Below are 21,468 nucleotides of genomic sequence, written 5' to 3'. Positions count from 1 at the left end.
TCCCGCTCACTGGCTGAGCGAGGTGTGGGAGCAACACCGAGGGTTGCGATCCCGTTGCCAGTCCGGTACAGGCGCGACACTGAGGGTTGCGATCCGTTGCCGGACACGAAAAAAGACAAAAAGGAAAAAAAAAAAATCTTCCTATATGGTTTTACTACTTAGTCAACACTAGAATATACAGAACCATCTTAGGTAAAAGCATGTATATGTGCATGTAGGGGTGGGAAGACAGATGCAGTGGAGAAAGTGGAAATATACTCTTGGTATTAAGATATTGTGCCATCCAAAAACCTGGAACTTCAGGAGTTCCAAGAATTCTTTCATCTACAACATCCTATCCTACAAAAGAGGACATAAATGGACATTCTAAGGACTGACCATTCAGCACTGTTTTTTCCTTTCTCTTTACTCTTTTCTAAAAATCTACTTACCTATTTCAAATGATCATATTTATAAAGACCCAGACCACCAGTCAGTCAAAATTGGGCTCCAAAAGCAAACCTGAGTTGTTTTAGACTCATTCAGAAAGGTAGAAGGAAGACATCTGACCTACAGGAACATTAAGTAGTATGTGTGTACAGATCCACCTTTGTATTAAGTAGCCAAGGTCTGGGGAAAGCCCGGTCTACATCAAAGTGCTCTGGAGGTCTTTCTGAGACACATTAGTTGGGAAACACTGTCCTAGATGGTAGACACTTAATCAGCAGCACAATCAGGTAACTGCTGAAACTGGTACACCAGAAGTAGCTAGGGAATGAGCAAAATTAATTTTTGGGTCACACCAAAATAGTAGTTGAATTACATCTTGGCATAGATTTTAGTACCTTGAGAGAATAGTAAGTTAAAAAAATATTAGGTAGATACCACAGGAAAAAATAAATCAACTTAAAGTATATTTGGAGACCCTAGTAGAGGTCTCATTGCACTTGACTCATGCAAAGTGAACTGTAATGTGACAATCTGTACCTTCGGGCTGTGTCACCATCTCACTTCAGTGAGGTGCTTTAAGTGATTTTTCATACTCATAAAATGTATTTGTGTGAGGGTGGTCAGCCTTACTTGTTCTTGTACTTTCAAACAGTTAATGATTTTATAAGACTCATTAATTTACCTGCTCTAGCAACTTGCTGAGAACAGGGTTCAGCAAGCTTTTTCTGTAAAGGGCCAGATAGTAAATATTTCAGACTTTGTGAGCCATACGGTCTTGGCTAACTACTTAATTCTGCCATTGTAGTGCAAAGCAACCATAAGTAGTACATAAGTCAATGAGCATGGTTGTGTTCTTAATAAAACTTTATTTATGGACACTGAAATTTAAATTTCATGTAATTTTCATATCATAAAATATTCTTTTGATTTTTTCCAACCATTTAAGAAATTTTAAAAGCATCCTTAGCTCATAGGCCATACAAAAACAGGTGGCAGGCCATAGTTTGTCAACACCTGTGCAAGGCTAGTTGGGTAAAAGCTAACTATTGACATACAATTTAGAGACTTAAATAATGGTAATACTACACACATAAACTGGACTTTAATTCTGTCACTAGTATAGTTTCAGTCATGACTTTTTGAAAACACTAATTTTTGAATTGAAACATAGATCATACATTTAAATACTGCTATTATGCTTTATTGTAACTTTTATTCTCACACAGAACTGTGAAGCTAACAATAAGGTGAAATATTAAATGCTGCCTCTGATTAGACAATCACAACATTCTCATGTAGCAAATAAAAACAGTATACTCAAATCAATGACTGTAGTGGGAGAAATCTTTTCCAATGTAGAAAGGAAATGTACTTTTTGAACAGGTAAATATTGGGCAATTTCACACGTTTTTGGTTCTTTAAAAAAGCATTTGGCTAAATCAGGCCTAGTGACATTTCTTTCACCTATATGCACAGATGTGGGAATAACAGGAATTTGGAAAATGGTAATACGGCCCCTTCTTCAAAACCAGGAAATAGCACTATCCTGGTGGTTTCTTTTCACACTAATATAACATTTAAAAATCATCCTTGGATCTTAGACTTTCATGTCCCTGCAGATACAAAGGTAAGCAGCAGATCTGGTATTTAAAAGGTTAACACAGGGCTGGCTAGTTAGCTCAGCTGGTTAGAGCACGGTGCTGATAACACCAAGGTTCAGGGTCTGATCCTTGTACCGGCTAGCCAGCCCCCCAAAAATAAATAATAAAAAATAAAGTCTATTAAAAAACTAAAAATGAAGTTATAAAAAGAGAAAAGATGCTTAATAAAAGCGGGGAGGGGGGGGAGAAGTTGGATAGGGTGCAGTGTTTTAACATCAACCTTAAGGGTTTGGATCCCTGTACCAACCAGCTGCCCCCCCTCCCCCCAAAAAAGGTTAACACAAATAATTGGCCATTTCTACATTTCTAGTCAAAGAATACATAAGACTGAACACAGCAATTGGATAACAGTTAAGTGTGTGAATATATATTTCTTCTAGCCTTTTAATTTCAGTAATGTATTTACTATAGAAAAATACATTTCTTCATGTAGTAATTTCAGAAAACTAAATCTGAATGACAATGAAAAGCATCTGGTTAAGCTCTAAGGTCTGATGATTGCATTGAAAGTCACATGACACAGTTTTGTACGCTGCAAACATTTTAATGATTATTGTTGAGCATACATTTTGGAAATTTTTTACTTCAAACTGCAACAAGTTAAATAAGTGTTTATAATATACAAGGAAAATACAACCAAAAGTAAAACTTGCTTTAAGTGTGCCTTGCACCTAGACCAGTGTTTTCCCCCCTTAATATAGCTTTATTTTTGAGCTGCACAAACACACTTAAGAATTTGATCTTTATAGTATGGCATTTAGGAAATAAAAATATACTCCCACCTCAAAGAAATAAAAAGGCTGTGCATGATTATATGCCAAACAAAAGAGAGAACACTAGAATATTTTGACAGTGCAGGCATTATTACAAAGGAAAAGAAAAAGCTTGAGATGTTCATTAACTATTTTTTAAGGAAGCAAGATTTTTGACCAAGTAGCTTAAAAGCCAGCAAAACAGGGATCAGTGATGGCAACTGTAGTGTACGGAATATGAAATGACAAACTTTACACAAATACACTGTTAGAAATTTACCAGTGAACACTGAAGATCTGTGAAGCCGCTCTTTGGAACAGTCAAGCAGGACCACCTTATTCCAGTCACATAAGCCCTTGTAAAGCAACACAGTGTTCTGTGCTATATACTTGCTGGCTGAGTAGTTAAAGGGTTTCTTTTGTCATTAGCAGCTAACGAACTTATTTCACATGTTCTTAAAGCCTTAATGGTGGAAAAAAGGCAAGTGTCATTAGCATGGAGGATCTTATACTTCTCTGCACACAAACACAAGAGGTTTCACTAGTATTTTTAAAGTCTCTGATGTCTCCCATTGCACTTCAAAACTCAATTGAGATGAAAGCCTTTTTCCATTGTAGCAGCTAGCAAGCGCTCTCTCATTATCTCCTCAGAAGAATATTCAGGCAACTTGAGATAATGCACACATGTATTAACTGATGGGTAGCTTGCATCAGTAGCATCAACCTACAGAAAGAAAGTGAAAATAACAGAAGACCATGAGCTTAAATATTACTTTCTTTCTTCCAATCCTGAAGTCACTAAATTCCACTTGGACTCCCCATTAGCTAGAGAGTTTGTACCTTGCGTACAACAGTGAGCCTGGGATGCAGGTTAGCCAGACCACCTGGGGGTAGAGTTGAACAACCAGTGGTAAACTGCAGGAATGCTTTCCTTTCATCTGAAGACATGCCACATAAAACCTTCACGAACCTCAGGAAACCAGGACTAAAGGAACAAAAATATAGTTACAATGTTTTGAGAGCAAATTTAAATGAAAAACACTACCACTACATTGTAAGACAGTAATAACCACCCCCCAAAAAACAATATTCACATGTAAGAAGAAGAGCACTGTCTAAGGACTCTTGGTTAAGTATGAAATGGGCTGATACAAGCTACTTTAAAAGCATCCCTCAAAGACTATCTTGCACTTACAAATGGCAAGAACTGAAACACTGATGGAGTACAGGGATCAAACATGCAACAAAGCCAGCAAATCAGAAAAACTGAAGATTCATTTGCATAATTATTCCAAATATGGCTAAATTTACCCAAGGGGACCTGAAATAATCCATTTTCATTCTGTAAAATGATTAATACCTATGATAAATTTATATAACGAAATACTACATATCAATGAAATGAGCTACTGCTATTTACCACAATATGGATGAATTTCATAATCATAATGTTAAACAAAAGAAACTAGGCCTTAAAGAACACAGACTACATGATTTCATTTATTAAAGTCCAAAAGCTGGGGCTGGCCAGTGACTCACTCGGGAGAGTGTGGTGCTGATAACACCAAGGCCACGAGTTCGGATCCCATATAGGGAGGGCTGGTTAGCTCACTAGGTGAGCGTGGTGCTGACAATACCAAGTCAAGGGTTAAGATCCCCTTACCGGTTATCTTTATAAAAAATAAAATAAAATAAATAAAGTTCAAAAGCAAGCAAAATTAATCAACAGACAGTGATTTACTAGAAATAAAATGGTGGGAAAAGAGGCATATGGAGTTTTTTTAAATTCTGGGTACCAATTATACAGGTATATTCGTTTTGTGAAAATTCTCTTTAAGCTGTATATACAATTTGTGCATGTCTCTGTTATACTTCAATAAAAAGTTAAACGCAATATAGCCTAAGGGTTTACAATTTAGCCAATTTTTAAAATAATGAACAATTAAAACACAATGGGAAAAGGAATCTTAACATAAGCTATTATTCGATTGTCTTTTTTGTGCACTCCCATTCTTATCAATGAATATGCATCTTGGTAATCCTGACGCTACGCTGCTTCACATTTACTTTACGAATGTAATTCACTGAGTTATAATTCTTTAGAGAATCTGTCTTTTCATTTTGGAATACAAACAATTTTGTTAATCCTGGAAAATTACCAACGAATACCTGTCTCGCGTATAGCCCAGCTTAGGTTCAGTATAATTGATAATATCTTCTGCTGCCCAGGACGGTGACTGGTTTCCACAAAGAATCATTTGGACTTCTTCATGGCTGAAGGAACTTAATTTCTCCATTGGGAAAACTTTATTAAACCCATCTAGATTATACACACAGCAAAAACACCAAAAATGAAACACACAAAACTCAGTTTCTAAGTTATGATTCCCAAAATACCAAATTTTAAATCAAAATACTTATTATCACCTAAACGGACAGAAGATAAAATACTCAAAAATTTTTGAATAAACAAATATAAAATCACTTGAAATAAAAATTGTGCTAGGGTTTTCAGTACAGAAATCTCTGCTTAATATCACAAATGTGAATAAGAGAGAATATACAGTCACTATGATCAGCAGCCAAATCTTATAACTGGAAGTCACCAGCTCTTTGTGTCATACATGCCAGCTAAAGTTGTTGTGTTCTCATTTTCAAAAGTGACTTACAGTCTAATATACTTTGCTCTCGTCTTCACCTGAATAACTTAGGTTCTTTTGGTTTAATTCATCCTGATCGCATAATGTAGAATGTATACAATCTATGTACACTTATAAATGAAGAAATGAGGGCCAAAAGTGGGTCCCCGTTACACTGGAGAAGCAAGCTGAGAGTATACTACAGCTTGAGAATGTTCCAACCCATTCTGGGTAAGGACCTAACTATCTGGAGGACAGAAAATTAGAGGGTAAGTTTAGAGATTTCCAGCAATACTTGAACTTGATTTCAACTGTCTCAAAGCAAAAGGAGACGGATTATGCTAAATATCCTTTAAGATTACCTCTAAAGGCTTCCATCTGTTTCTGAATACCCGTATGCATACAAAAGTCAAACATCAAATCCACATATTCTTCTGCATTATCCATTGTTATCATCTGCAAAAGAAAATTTGCCAGTATTATAGTTAATATCTAGGAATATTTCAGTAGTGCCTACTACAATTGGCCTTGTTAAGACAATGTTTCAGAATTTACAAATTACATTTAAAGCAAAATCTTTACCTCATCTTCACCACTTGGCTTGAGATCCACAGCTGTAAAACCATATATTCTTGAGGAAGGGCAAAACTGGAAATTTAAACTGGGAGGACAAAAGATTAGATTAACTGATATTCAGCTATTATTGTTGTTTAATTTTTATAACATTGCTGCTAAAACCATGAATCCCACTCCTACAGCAAAATCAGTACACCAGCTTAGATATAAGTATGAGGCCTTTTTAAACGCAAAACACTGTGCACAGAAACTACTAGGCCAAAGGACCTAAATGGACATTTCTCAAAAGACATACAAATGGCCAACAGGCACAAGAAAAAATGCTCACATCACTGATCTCAAGAAAATGTAAATTAAAACCATAATGAAATATCATCTCACTCCAGTTATTATCAACAAGACAGAAAATAAGAAATGCTGGCAAGGATGCAGAGCAAAGGGAAATCCTGCTACATTGTTGGTGGGAATGTAAATTGGTACAGCCATTGTGGAAAACCATATGGAGGTTCCTCAGAGAAAAAGAGATCTGCCTTACAACCCAGCTATCCCACTACTAGGTATATCCCCAAAGGAAATGAAATCAATATATCAAAAAGATACCTGTACTCCCATGTTTATTGCAATGCTATTCACAATAGCCAAGAGATAGAATCAACGTAAATGCCCATCAACAGATGAATGGATAAAAAAAAAAGTGGTATATATACCCAATGGAATACTACTCAGCTAAAAAAAAAAAATCCTATCATTTGCAGCCACATAGATAGAACTAGAAATCATCAAGTGAAGTAAGCAGGGCACAGAAAAACAAATACTGTATAATCTCACTCATATGTGGAATCTAAAAGAAAAAAGGCAGTGGGGGTGTGGTTCTCAAAGAAGGAGAGAGTAGAATAATGGCTACCGGAGGCCAGGAGGAGAGAGAGGGCACGGGGGAGAAGTGGTGGAATAACGAGTACAAAACTATGCTATCTACCCTAAGTGAATCACTGTGCACTACATGCACATATTGAAACAATACATTGTACCCCCCACAAATACGTACAAGTAAATGTTAAAATAAAAATTAAGTAGGAAAAAAAATTTATTAGGCCAACTGTCACCAAACCTATCTGGCTTCACAAAGATTGCATGAAACCTTTCCCTATTTCCCTTTTCTCTTATGGCATAAAATTAATGAATTAAAGATTTTTGCAATGAATTATGGCAGTAACACGTTTATAAGACTCTTTTTCAGGAAGAAACTATTGCTTCACTAAAGTTATTCACACTGTGCACACAAAAAAAAAATCTATTAAAATAAAAAAATCAATCCTTGAGAATACAGCCATTTATCAAACACAACTTCACAGTATTATGAGCAAACATTTAAAAAAAAAAAAGAAAGGCTTGCAGTCAACACAAAATCAAAGGAGAATATACCGAAGACATGATAATTACATGTAGATTAAACTAACAGAATTTTATCCAAAGATCTGCAGAATCTTAGTTAGCTGATGCAGCCACTGGAAATAAGACTTACCTACCAACCAAACTATTTTTGAGCTTTGCCAAGTAGGCTGTATATATTAGGTGATGAATTAGTCAAAATATTGTTGGCTTTGGACACATATATAAATTTATCACATTTGATAAATCAGATAATCTTCCCGAGGTCTAATGATTAATAAACTATATTCTGGTATTCTTAGTGTTATCTTTATACTTACAAATCAAAGGTTCCAATCAATAATCTGTATTTCCCATAGCCTATTTCTGTTTTTTGACAGACTGTTTACTTATATATTGTAAATCAGTGGGGACAAAGAAACAAAAGCTTTAGAACATTTATTCATTAGGTTAAAGAATGTATACATAAAACTTACCCTAAATCCTCTATGCTAAGTGGAGGCCCAGAACCTGATGGATTCTTCAGTACTAGTTCCTGTAATTTTGTATTCTTTTCATCTTCAGAAAGACCTTTGTTGCTTAAAATCTGGCGTCTCTTGATAGCAAGGTCTTTAATTTCTTTTAAAAATCTGGCTCTGTGTGGGTTTACTAGTTCGAAGTCTTCCCAAGTTAAGATTCCATTGAACCATGCTGGGGGTTTTGGTTTAGGGGGATCAAGAATAAATTCTGATTTTGAATCCTCTTCAAAGCTTCCTACTGAGAGTGAATCATGACCTTCTTCTGTAGAAGCTTCAGACTGGCTTTCAGTATAGTGTAAGTCTCTATCACCCCGTGACTCGTAGATCAGCTTACTCATATTGCTTTTAATGTCACCCATACACATAAGTTTAAAGAAAGGTTTAGAAATAGGTAAGTCCACAAGTCTATTGTCTTGAATGCATTTGGCTAAGAAAATTCCAAGGAAATGAAAGAGTTTAGTGATCCTTTCAAGCTCATCACTATCTTGTGGAAATGGTGCCGTGAACAATCCACATGATCTCTGCACATAGTATCCAGGAGGTTTCAATCCACCTCCAAGATCGACCTAAATTTTTAGAGGTAGAAATGCAAATAAAATTAAATAAAAGGTAATAGTAACTAAGCCTATCACTCTCAATCTATGAGAAAAAAAATCAATAAACATTAAACATCTTCATGAATTTAGCTATCCAAAAGCATATACACATTTTATTAAATAGCCTTCGGTGACTAAATTTTATCCCTTAGAAATGCTGTAATAATATCAAGATTATTCAATAACAAAAGAGTCAGAAAACCTGCCTTGTGTTCTGACAGCATAACCTACTTTTAACACTTTCCAAAAACAGAGTCACAACTCAAATCACAAAATGAGAAATAAATCTTACATGACGAGATTCATCATCTGGAAAGTTATCGTCACAAAGCCAAGCTCCCAAGTCAGTTCTCTGGAATTCTGCTGCTACCAGAGCATAAAACTCTAATGTGGGTCCTAAGCCAGTTCCTTCTTCTCCTAAAAATTCAACCTAAAATATAAACAAATAAATTATGGGAAAAAGTGAACTTTAAGTTTTAGTTTTAGTCAGTTTTTTTTTTTAATGATCCAATTTTTGCCAAAATTTGTCATATCTGAGTAATATACCTTTTTCATAACAGCAGTGTAATATATTATAAGCAATATAGGAGTTTTACTCTAGTTTTTCTAAAGAGAAGAGTATGTTTGTTGTATACTATTGCATGCTTAAGCACTGTGCTGAGCATTATTAACACATTGATCTACTCCTTACAACAACCCTGGAAAATAATTATGTCCTTTTTACATCAAAGAATACCAAATCTCAGATAAAGGTTAAAATCATTTGCTCGAGGAAATAATGGTATACATATTTTTATATGTGTATGTGATACCAAAGCGTAAACTCTTCCACTTATTTGACTTTAAGCAATCACCTTAAAGTTTTTGTCCATATTCTACTTGCTCCAAAAATTATTTGAGGTATCGTTCAAAAACATACAGTGCATGGTTAAAAAAATTTTTTTGAGGATTATCTGGGTTAGAAGAATGTAAGAGTAATAAGAATAAGATGAAGGCAAAGAAAGTTTGTAAATAAAATTAAAGCCAGAAAGCCTTGTACTTTTGGAGATGTATCACATTTGTTGTGATTAGTCTGTGATCCAAAAGATAAAAACAAACCAGATGGTTCACATCTGTGATGGGAGAGATATTTCCACTGTTCCTCATTTAAGGAATTGTGTGTATATGGGATTTAATCAACAGTGTTCACAATAACATCTCTACAGTAAATATACTGAATTTCATACTGCCATTTGTTATAGCATTTCTCAACACAGACTAACAATATAATTTATACCAAGCACAATTTAAGTGAAACAATATTGCAAAACAAATGGAGATGTCTAATAGCATAGCTTAATATAAAAGTAAAATTTAGAGTATCAAAAAGAATTCTTTGAGTACTATTATTCAGTCCAACTTTGTTATGAAATTGGTAATGGTCTTCAAACAGACCAAGCACTTTGTCACATCACGAGTGAAGATATTCTTTGTTGCTCATTAAGTGCACAAGATCGTGAACCCCGACTTTGAGTACTATTATTCAGTCCAACTTTGTTATGAAATTGGTAATGGTCTTCAAACAGACCAAGCACTTCGTCACATCACGAGTGAAGATATTCTTTGTTGCTCATTAAGTGCACAAGATCGTGAACCCCGAGGATGTGGGCTGACATCCTCTTATGAAAGATGCTCTAGAAGAGAAAGCTTCTGCATAGACAACAGAGAAATCCCTTTTCACATTTATCCAACAGTTTTTATGCAGTGGAAGAGGCAGAATGGCCAGTTCCCTTAGTGTTATTCCGGCTCCCTAAAAGAAATCTTATTTTACATGAGGTTACCTCAAGAACTGATTTCCGATCCGCATGGATTTGCATGACATTCTCAGCCCATTCCATCAGTGATTCACCACGTGGAACTTTTACTCTTTCATGCTTGAGACGACCAACTCGAAACTCTCCAGGATCATCTCGCCTTACACTGCTTGTGGTCCTTGTTCGTTCTACAGTGGCTTCGCGACGATTTTGTAACCACACTATTGCTCTGAAATACAAAAACACCTATGTTGCTATAGCATACATTAACAGTTGAATGTACTACTAAAGCAGCAAGAGAATTCAAAGATTTAAGAAATTTTAAAAAAGGAAGAAAAATAATATTTTATCAGGTAATTTTAAAACTGATTTTTTTATTGCATAAATTATTGCTTCCTTTCTTAAGTAAAAATACATAAGACTCCTTTTATTATAATCTTCCTTAAACAAACTGAGAAACTAGTGGGTCTATATTTTCTCTATATATATTAAATCAAAATAAAGGTCTGTGGTTGAAGCCCCGCATAATACATAAAAATATAGACAAACATTTCCTATCAGAGAAAATAAAAAATGGTTAAGCTATCTTTATTACTGTGATACAAACTGAAAGCCACCATCAAAATGGTTATTATTATTTTAAAACATTTTGTTTTTAACAACACAGCTAATCCATCTACAGTGGGAGAAAGAACCTATAAACTAGGATTATGAAGACAAATGCTGTCTTGTATGCTACTATGTTCCACTGTCATGTATGCTACTATGTTTTGGTAATCTCAGGCTAATCAGCTAAGTACTTTGAGAATCAAGGTCCTCACCTATGAAATAGAAACCATAACCAATGCTATTTATCACAACCAAGCTACAGTTCCATGTGTACAAATGCTTTGTAAATGCTATTCAATGGTACAAAAATGTAATTTATTAGGGAAGAAACAGTATATTTTAAATTGTAACATTTTTAGACTTACTTTGAAAGAGTATTCTGGGCACACAATCATTTGATAAAATATTTATTGAGCATCTACAAGACACTATTATACACTGTTTTAGGCACTTTAGCTAGAGCAGTGAACAAAACAACCACAAATTTTGCCTTCATGAAACTTTGATATAGTGGAGGGAGACAGAAAAACTAAGTAAAATATGTAGTATGTTAGATGGTGGTAAAAGAAAAATGATGGTCAGGAGGAAGATATATTTAAATATTATCAAAGCTATTTGCAAGCATTCAGTTTGGTATTGCTGGGAATTTCAGGAACTAATAATTTATGTAAGCTACTAAAGAATTGTACAATGAGTGTTAGCTGATGGAAATATTTGATTCAATCTACACTACTACAACAAAGCATATGTCCAACTGGAAATAGAAAATATTTAAATGTCAATGACTCTTTACATGAATACAAGACTATATACAGGTATTCCCTCCATCAGTCTTAACAGTATATTTGTACATTCTAAACTTATATAACATATTTATTCTAAAAAAATTAAAAGATAAACTTCCTACCTTGATGCACCAAATGCTGTACATGTGAAATAAAGCTGTCTAGTTTCAAATGGTATTAGAAAAGGACACTTGCTGGTTAATTGTTCACACCAGTCTGGCAGAGCTCCACTTGCCAATGCCAATGGTTCCTGCAAATTAACAAATAAAACTGTCTTGGCACTTTAAGGTAATTACTAAAAAATGACAAGAAAGGGTCAATTCTTCAATGTAATTAAGAAATGAATGCAAAAAAACCATGTGGCCCAAATTATTGAATCAGAGGGAAGGGAGAGATGGTGAGAGGTAAGAAAGGAAAGAAGGGAATAATGAAAGCCCAACAGTTACAGAATGAAGAATTCAACTGATTTTATTACCTCAATTTGCTGCAAAATTTTTGTTGTGATTTTTTTACTAGTGAACTCATCAGGTGGAAAAGTAAACTGAGGCTGCTCATCACCATCTATAAAATTAATTAATACAATTAATAAATATATAAATTTTCTTTTAAAATGCTACAGAAATGCAACAAGGCTTCTTACAGACCTTCTTGGGATATTCTTGAATAAGGGTCACTTGCAACTATATACAGAATACGCAAAAGCTGGAGGACATCTTCTACTCCACAAGAGTTCTGTCCATTGCCTGCTTTGGCCTGAGGTTGTTCTTTTGTTAAATTAAGAATATCACTACTTTGAAGAGTAGAAATGGCCCCCTGGTTTAACCCAGACTTTGTTCCATGCTCACAAAAATCCTGTAGAAACAATTAGCAAAACTAGCTATTAATCACATTTTCAAGAAAAGCAATATAGTATTCTATTAGAATTACTTTGAAAAAGTTGGAGCTTTTCAAATAATTGCCTTATTTTAAAATAAAAATATAGAGGGGCTGTCCAGCTCAGTTGGTTAGAGTGCAGCCTTGTAACACCAAGGTCATGGGTTCAGGTCCCCATACCAGCCAGCCACAAAAATAAATAAGTAAATAAACACATTACACAAAATTCAATACTAAACCATTAGTATTCCCAAATAAATATAACCACTACTAGCCATAGTTAAAAGTCTATACTCAGATCTAATGCCACAAGCCATATTTGAAATTTTAGCATTGGCACATTAACAATGTTAATTCAACTCATTTTTAAATTATGTCCCAACGAACTTCTCTTCCTTAAGAAACTTATAAAGCTGCAAAACAAAGTACAAAGCTGTTCAAAAAGTATTTTGAGGCCAATGTATACCTTATATGCAGCTATGAGCTGAGAACAATTTCTGTTTTTCCTAATACTTTTATTAGTGCCAGTTAATTTCCAGTGGCGCAGGAAAGCAGCATCTGCATTCTTCTGCAGGTAGGTTATCAAGTCATTCTTTGGTAATTCATCAGTGCCAAGATACTGTTCCACATGCTCTATAGACCAGCAACCCTACAATAGGAAAAACCAAATGTTGGCCTTTCCCAATTATAAAGTCTATGATATTTCACATGCATTATATGTGCTGCACGCTTTAATTTAAAGGATTCCATGTTAGTCATTTTTCCCTCAACTGTTCAACTGCAACACGGTGTTAACATTTTTACTTTTATTTTTAATAAATATCCAGAATAAGACTGATTTTCTAAAAATAACTTACCATTTTTCCATTTTCCTTCTCTTTGTCAGAATCCTTCATTTCTCTGTACATAATTCTAAACATGGAGATAATTCATAAATCAAATGATCTGTGATTATTTCCAACAAGCTTCAATTCTTAAAAAATTCAATGAATGATGTCATTCACTAGACATATGCTTGCATTAAACATTGAACTCGAGGAAAATTTTTAAGAAAAAAATAGTAATTAGTTAAACATAAGGGAAAGTAGCAGAAACCTTATTCCTGGGAGTTATGATTAATAAACTTAGCATTATTGCAAAGACAGCATTATCAAATCTATAACTTTTTTTTTTTTTTTTTTAAAGATGACCGGTAAGGGGATCTTAACCCTTGACTTGGTGTTGTCAGCACCACGCTCAGCCAGTGAGCGGATCCGAACCCGTGGCCTTGGTGTTGTCAGCACCGCACTCTCCCGAGTGAGCCACGGGGCCGGCCCCAAATCTATAACTTTTAAAGATATGAAGTAATACACTATACCAAGTGTTATGATATTCATATATTGTGGTAATAATAACAAGATGAGAACATTTTTTTGTGTCTGGATGGAAAGAAGGATAGGAATAATAAAAATCATGAGTGCTTATCATCAAATAAGGCAGTTGCAATCCATTTTTAAACTCCAGTAAAAATTGAAGGGAAGGAGAATACCATTATGGCTTTCTGTTCTATCTCAAAAGGACCTACACTACTTTTACTGGACATTACATAAGATTATTAATGACGTTAGGATATCATCAGAAAACATACTAACAAAAGTGAAGTTACAATAAGAATGATTATAAAATTGTTTACATTATTATTAAATAATAATTATTTTATAGGTAATACTTATCGAGCACTTACTACATCCTAGAGAGTACTGGCAACACTTTACATATATTAATTAATTGATTCCTTATAAGTACCACTCTCACTTTATAACTTAGAAAAAGCACAAAAATGTTAAATAAATTTGCCCAAGGTCACTGGTAATTATTTGTTGACTGAATGAATGAACAAAGAGAGGCTTAACCCCCAAAATAAAGAGTAGAAAATATTTAGTATTTCATACACTATCCCAGTCAAAGAATTCCAATGACACTCTTTTCAACAATTATTATATAAGGAGCTAGTCTAGATTATTTCTAAAGGTCCTTCCAGTTCTGGAACCTAACCACTCTTACTAGGAGTCAGAAACACTCTTATCCGTTCCTGTAAAGCAACAGAACAAGAACCAAATCTTTTCTGTTCCCATAATCCAAAATATAGGAACACAATGCTTCCTGGCTCATATTCTATGGCAGTATCTACTAAAACATTAAGTTAAAATCTCTTACGTGTATGTTGGCTCCCAAATACGCCTAAGTTTATCTGATTTCACATTGCCATTACAGGATAATTGAAGCAATTTTTGTACATAGTAAAAGATGGTTGATCTGAAATTGGTAAGTGGTAATTCAACTTCACGTGTTGTTCCAAGACCTGTTACTTTCAAAGTGAGGGCTAATCGAGGTGACGGAGTACATTCAACTTCTTCCAAGAGCTCTGAATGAGGTGTTCCTAAAAATTTAAAAGACACGTGAAAAACAACTATACTAAAATGAGCAGTCTAGAAAGAACACTTCACTAGAAGACAAGGTTACATGAAATCCAAACCTTTCTACCATACATTAGCTAAAGGATGTCAGCTACTTAAGACTCCTGGCCTCAACTTTTTTTTTTAATGGGAATACAGTCACACACCATACAACTAGTATATTTTGGTAATGGCATCATAGTGGATTGAATTATGTCCCTATAAAATTCACTGAAGCTTGAGTTGTGTCCCCCAAGTTTTATGTATTAGATACTTGGCCCCCACTGTGACTGCTGGGAGGGTGGGAAATCCTATTATGGTAATTGCAAAGTGGGGCCTTGAAGAGGTGATTAGATTGTAGGACCATGCAGTAGTTGAATGGATTAAAAATGGTGGTCAGGGGTGTGGTTCTAAGGGCTTTAAAAGAAGAGAGGGGAGAGTCTCTTATGTTTCCGCCATCTTGCAGTGTGAGACACTGACTCCTGGGTCACTGTCGCCACCACCAGATGGACTTTGGATTTCCCAGCCTCAGAAACTATAAGCAATACATTTTATTTTCTTTATAAATTACCCAGCTATGTGTATTTTGTTATAAACAACAGAAACAGACTAATACAGGCATATACAATATCTAGGTTTGTGAAAGTACATTCTTACAATGTTTTCACTACAAAATCGCCTATCAATGCATTTCTCAGAAAGCATCCTAATGTTAAGCAATGCATGACTGTAACTACACCTAGGTTACTTAAAGACAGAGTGCTAAAATAGAATATGTGTGTATGTGGATCTCTATTTGGAAACATGCTAACTGTATGAATACTTAGGAAACATTTTAATTTTATAAATGAGAAAACTAAAATTATCCATTAATTCCGTATCCAAAGACAACCACACTTTGGGCCTATGACTGTCAACCTTTCACTTACACTGAATGAGTGGGCTGTGAGGTAAACACATATACACACACAAATATAGTTAGGTTCATAAGAAATTTGTTGGTGAACTCTTTTTCCTTAGCTCATGAATCTTCTCTCCATATCACGATAATCTCCTAAAATATTTTTTTTACTGCCTGACATCCCCCTGTACCTTAACTGAACCATATCCCTGTTACTGGACATAATTAAGGTCATTTCCGATGATTTGACAATATAAATAATACTTTGGCAGTCATCAATGTATACAAAATAGGGTGCAGAGTTAATATTTCTTTAGTATAAATTACTAGTGGCAAAAATTAAATATATTGCCAAAGAATGCTACAGAAAGTTTGTACCTATTTATACTTCCCAGAATAGGTTCTTCTTTTTGAAGGGGGCTTGCAACATCTTGATTCAGCCTATATTCATTTTCACCATAAAACATTATATTACAAAGTGTATCTAACTTTCGTATTTAATACATTATCTATCGATTAAAAAGTACACTCCACACAACTCTTCTTTAAGGATAATAAAAGGGATCCTCAAAAAGTTGATTAAAAGATTCATATTATCTTTTAATTCCATTTTTCTATGAACTTTCTGAAGTACCCGCATATACTGATTAAAATATCTGACATTTATTGAGGCACACAGGCACCATGCTAAGCACTTCATTTACTTTGGTAAATCTTTTTAACTACTTTGTCAAACAGGGACAATTATTCTATGTAAGAGAGGAGGAAATTCAAGTTTAGACAGTTTAGGTAATTTGCCCAATGTATTAGTTTCCTATTGCTGCTATAAAATGTACCACAAACCTGGTGGTTTGAAAAAACACAAATGTACTATCTTATAGTTCTAGAGGTCAGAACTCTAAAAAGGATTTGCAGGGTTTCATTCCTTCTGAAGGGAAGTATCTGTTTCCTTGCCTTTTCTAGCTTCTAGAGGCAGCCCACATTCCTTGGCTCATAGGCCCTCATCACTCCAACTTCTGCTTCCATAGTGCCACTGACTCTGCCCACCCCCCTTAAAATGACCCTTATGATTACATTGGGCCCAGCTGGGTAATCTCCCCATCTCAAGATCCTGAACTTAATTACATATGAAAAGTCTCTCTTTTCACATTGAGGTAACATATTCACAGATTTCTGGGGAGGTTAGAACCTGGACGTCTTTGGGGGGGCCATTAGGATGCCCACAACACCCTATAAAAGAATTGTAAGGAATGAAGTTGTCACCCAGGCTGACTTCAGAGGCCATAACTGTACTAGACAACTTTTCAAAGTTTATAGGAATAAATCTTTAGCAATTGTGATCCAGTAGAAAATAAAAAATTCCAACCTTTAAATGAAGCCTTGCTTTAAAACTTGCACAAATACAAAACACATGGTTTTTAAAATTTTTTTAATAATTTCTAATTTTCTCCTTTAAAAATCTGTATTTTTTTTTTAAAGGACTGTGGCTGATAGCTTTTCTTAAAAATTTTTATTTATGACTTCCAGTCAAGATGGCGGAATAGACGGTCCCCAGTATCACTCTCTCCCACAAGTCAACCAATTTACAACTATAAAAAAGCAATGACAGCCAAGCTGGGACCGCTAGAGCTCAGGGGAAGAGGAGAAGAGACCTATGGAGTGCATAAACGCAGGAGAAGCCACAATGAGAGAGAGAAAAAACCGCTTTGACCTTTTTGAGCCCAGGCTGCTTCCAGGCTGGAGCTGCTGAGCGAATGGAGCAGGAGCTGGCAAAGGCCACAGCTGTACCCTTTGTATGAAATTGCTTGGAGGTGGCAGGGGAGAAGAGGGCCTTGGTGGCCCACAGGCCAGCAAGACCACTAATAGGGTTCCCATGGATCCACACAGGAGTGAGGAGCGACAACAATGAAAAAAAGGAGCCACTCAGAGGCCGGTGAGTCATTGCAAGGGACAAAAGCATCACCTGTCCCATGGGAAGTGTTTAGAGCATGGGCGGTGGGGGAGATGGGCCCACCAGGGGAACGCTGGGGCACAGCAAGGACAGCTTATCTGCCCCCAAATCAGCATAGTACCACTCAGAGGAGACTGTTCAGGAATATAGAATTTCATGGGATGCAGTTTGATGAAAAGACTCAGGCCCAGACCAGAGTTTCTACACAACCCGGGTGCACTGGATTTCTCTAGACCCAGAAGTACCTATAAAGTCAACCATTAAAACCTGAGCTGCACAAAAAGCCTTCCCAGGGAAGCAGAAGCAAAAAGCAGCAATTTAGGTCAACCACAGGGCTCAAGTACTGGTCCCCACAGGAAGTTTCCCCTTTTTAGAATTAAGCAATGGACGGGCTGGCCCGGTGGCGCACTCGGTAGAGTGTGGTGCTTGGGAGTGCGGAGGCACTCCCGCCGAGGGTTCGGATCCCATATAGAGACCGGTCCGCTCACTGGTTGAGCGCGGTGCGGGCGCGACACCGAGGGTTGCGATCCCGTTGCCGGTCACGAAAAAAGACAAAAAGGAAAAAAAAAAAAAAGAATTAAGCAATGGACAACAAATTAGTTCCAGCACAGAATTTAAGTGCTGGGAACAGCAAATAATCCAACACGGAACTGAAAGAAAAAAAAAGTACCCACAACCAGAGACAAAGTTTGTTATTAACTAGCAAAGGTCTCATTTCACCAAAGAACACAATAACACCTAGAAGGACCGGAAGTCCAGTGGACTACCAAGCCAGAAAGGAGGGAGGGCCAAGGGCCTCAGCCACGCCCCCTGACACCCGCAACCAGTCCTGAGGGTGGGGGCTGTGGGTCTCAGCCACACCCCTCGACACACACAACCACCCCCAGCGATAACCACTGAGCTACCACAGGAAGGGCCCTGGGCTCACCCAAGCTGGGGCAGTGGGGAGCCAAGAGCCTCAGCCACACACACACCCCACCCCCCACCCACAGCCAGCCCAGCAATTACCACCAAGTCACTGCAGGAAACACCCTGGGCTCTCCCAAGCCAGGGAAGTGGGGGGCTGAGGGCTTCAGCCATGCCTTCTTGACACACACAACCAGCCCAGCAATGAACACCAAGCTACCACAGGAAGGGCCCTAGGTTCCTGAGCTGGGGTGGTGGGGGATGAGGGCTTTTGCCACACCCCCCTGACAATCTGCACTTAGTCCGGCAATGACTAAGCCACCACTGGAACCCCACCCCCCGTCTCCCATGTGGGAATGAGGGGGGTGCCACAGGCCTCAATCCTGCCCCTTCTCCTTCCTCCTTTTTCTACCACATTTTCTTCTGCTTTTCCCTTTCCCCCTACCTCCCCACTGCTCTGTAACATAGAATGTAAAAAAATAATAAAATTTTTAAAAATAAATAATTTATTTTTTAAAATAAAGAATTTTTATTTATAACCTTCATATAAAAGCTCCTTCAAAAATCTATTTTTTAAGGACTTGTGGCTGATAGCTTTTCCTAAGATTTTTTGTTTATAATCTTCATATACAAGCAGCACCTTACTTTTCAAACTGTATATAACTCTCTTATTTGGGATCTATTAAAATTAAAGTACAAAACTAAAATATATTGTACCTGGGGGTGGAATTTCTAGATCAGTTGTCTGTTGGACATTAGTACGACCAGGTCTAGGATCAAAAGCAGGAACCAAAGCAGAAAATTGCCGCTTTAGCACATAATCATCATCCCACGTTCTCCGGCGTCCTCCTTTAGTTTCATACTCTTCTTCTTCCTATTAAAATAACATTCCACATAGAATCAAACATTACAAGGTGAAAATTTCACTATTGCAAAAGTGACATGCCATCTACTACATAAGGTACATGTTAAGTAGTTTTTTATAGCTGTTGCACTTCCTTGTTTAGCTATATTTCTTAAGCACAAAATGAGCTAACATAAACATATATACGTGCATATATTTCTTAACCATTTGTTTATGAAAAGTAAGTTGTATTAAAAATAAAAACAAGAAATAAAATTTTTTAAAAGTTGTATCAGTGGTAATTATACTGCTATGTAATCTACATGTGGTAAAAGGACAAAGAACCATATATACACACTGTACCAATGTCAATTTCCTAGCTTTGATATTGTGCTTTAATTAGGTAATATGAAATCAACCATTGGGAGAAAGCTGGCAAAGGGTACATAAAACTTCTCTGTAGTAACTCTGCAACATCCTATGAAACTATAACTATTTTAAAATGAGTTTTTAAAAAAATGTAAACTGCATATCATACTGAATTATTTGCAGACAAAATAGATAAAATGCCTGAGAGTTACTTTAAATTACTATGGGGCAGATAGGTAAAAAGACTGATGAAGTGTTGAAAGTTAAATGACATATATACCAATACACACAGACACCCACACACACACAGACACCCACCCCTAACAGTGAGAACACTTTACTGAAATTAACTTTTATAACAGATCAAACTTATGTTTGATAACTCTGGATCCAGAATGTCTAGGCTTGCATACTGGACCTAAAACTACTAACCATGTGACTTTTAGCAATCACTTTATCTGAAAACTGGGGCTAATAATACCCTCAAAGGGCTGGTGAAAAAATTAAATAAGTTGATACATGTAAAATAGTGAGAACTGTGCCAAGGACTTAATTAGTGATCAGTGAGTGTTAGCTAACTGACTATTACAGGCTGAAATGCTTGGGACCAACAGTGTTTTGGATTTTGGATTTTGTAATATTTGCATTATACTTATCAGTCAGGTATCCCTAATCCAAAATTCTGAAATATTCCAATAAATATTTTGAGTTCCATGTCAGTGCTCAAAAAGTTTCAGATTTTGGAGCATTTTGTATTTTGGGATGAAGGATACTCAACCTGTATTACTATTACTACTACTACTAACCTCTTCTACTACTACCAAAACTATAAATCCTAGATAATATCTATTAATAATTTTAATACATGTTTACAGTTACCCAAAATGCCAAGATGAGGGGTTTCAAGAAAGAAACTCCTGTATGCATTATGCCAAAGCAATCATGGATTCTATCTGGAATGTGGAACTAAACACCAGTAGGGGCCAGTTTCTTTTTGTAACTCTGTTTGGTAGCTCCCTCTTCTCTCCTCTCACCCCTGCACATTTTTCTAGGCATTTTGGCATTTTGGTTGGAGCTTTACTGTGAAAGGGAAAAAAAACATACTGTAAGGAAAATAAACATGAACATATTACCTGCTCCCCAATAGGTCGGCTCCCTGCTCCAGCAGGGACCTGTGGTAACTGTGAGGTGACAGCATGGTGGGTTACATCAGAGCGCGAGCCAGCTCGACGTTGCAGGGATGGACGTCTCAAAATCTGAAATTTTAAAAATGCCAAGACATATGTTCAATTATTTGACCCACATATATCCCCATTCAGCCTTGCCCTGAATCTATCAATCCATATTAACAGAAGTATCACTAAAAAAACTTTATTTTCATTAGCCATCTTCAGAAAAATTATAAATTAAATGTTTTAAATTTATCATGCATTTTATACTAA

General features: G+C 36.2%; 1 protein-coding gene across 3 annotated transcripts in view; it reads right to left on the bottom strand.

The window, feature by feature from the left end:
* Positions 1-2,613: 2,613 nt before the first annotated feature.
* The window catches only part of HECTD1 (HECT domain containing E3 ubiquitin protein ligase 1), an 81,255-nt gene continuing 62,400 nt past the window's right edge, over positions 2,614-21,468 (bottom strand). For all 3 annotated transcript variants that reach the window (XM_008567150.1, XM_008567148.1, XM_008567149.1), the window contains 16 exons: positions 21,160-21,282; positions 19,531-19,687; positions 14,817-15,039; positions 13,478-13,532; positions 13,087-13,269; positions 12,392-12,599; positions 12,223-12,308; positions 11,870-11,997; positions 10,381-10,582; positions 8,853-8,990; positions 7,923-8,530; positions 6,064-6,142; positions 5,844-5,937; positions 5,012-5,162; positions 3,683-3,827; positions 2,614-3,566 (listed from right to left, as the gene is read on the bottom strand). In XM_008567150.1, coding sequence (XP_008565372.1) covers positions 3,429-3,566; positions 3,683-3,827; positions 5,012-5,162; positions 5,844-5,937; positions 6,064-6,142; positions 7,923-8,530; positions 8,853-8,990; positions 10,381-10,582; positions 11,870-11,997; positions 12,223-12,308; positions 12,392-12,599; positions 13,087-13,269; positions 13,478-13,532; positions 14,817-15,039; positions 19,531-19,687; positions 21,160-21,282 — 2,718 coding nt within the window. In that variant the 3' untranslated portion in view covers positions 2,614-3,428. The remainder of the gene's footprint in view (positions 3,567-3,682; positions 3,828-5,011; positions 5,163-5,843; positions 5,938-6,063; positions 6,143-7,922; positions 8,531-8,852; positions 8,991-10,380; positions 10,583-11,869; positions 11,998-12,222; positions 12,309-12,391; positions 12,600-13,086; positions 13,270-13,477; positions 13,533-14,816; positions 15,040-19,530; positions 19,688-21,159; positions 21,283-21,468) is intronic.

The sequence above is a fragment of the Galeopterus variegatus genome, unplaced genomic scaffold (genome assembly GCF_000696425.1).
Source record: "Galeopterus variegatus unplaced genomic scaffold, G_variegatus-3.0.2 Scaffold299, whole genome shotgun sequence".
In the NCBI taxonomy this organism is placed as follows: Eukaryota; Metazoa; Chordata; class Mammalia; order Dermoptera; family Cynocephalidae; genus Galeopterus; species Galeopterus variegatus.
The sequence above is the reverse complement of the archived record's forward strand: the minus strand, read 5'-3'. Positions and strand labels throughout refer to the sequence as shown.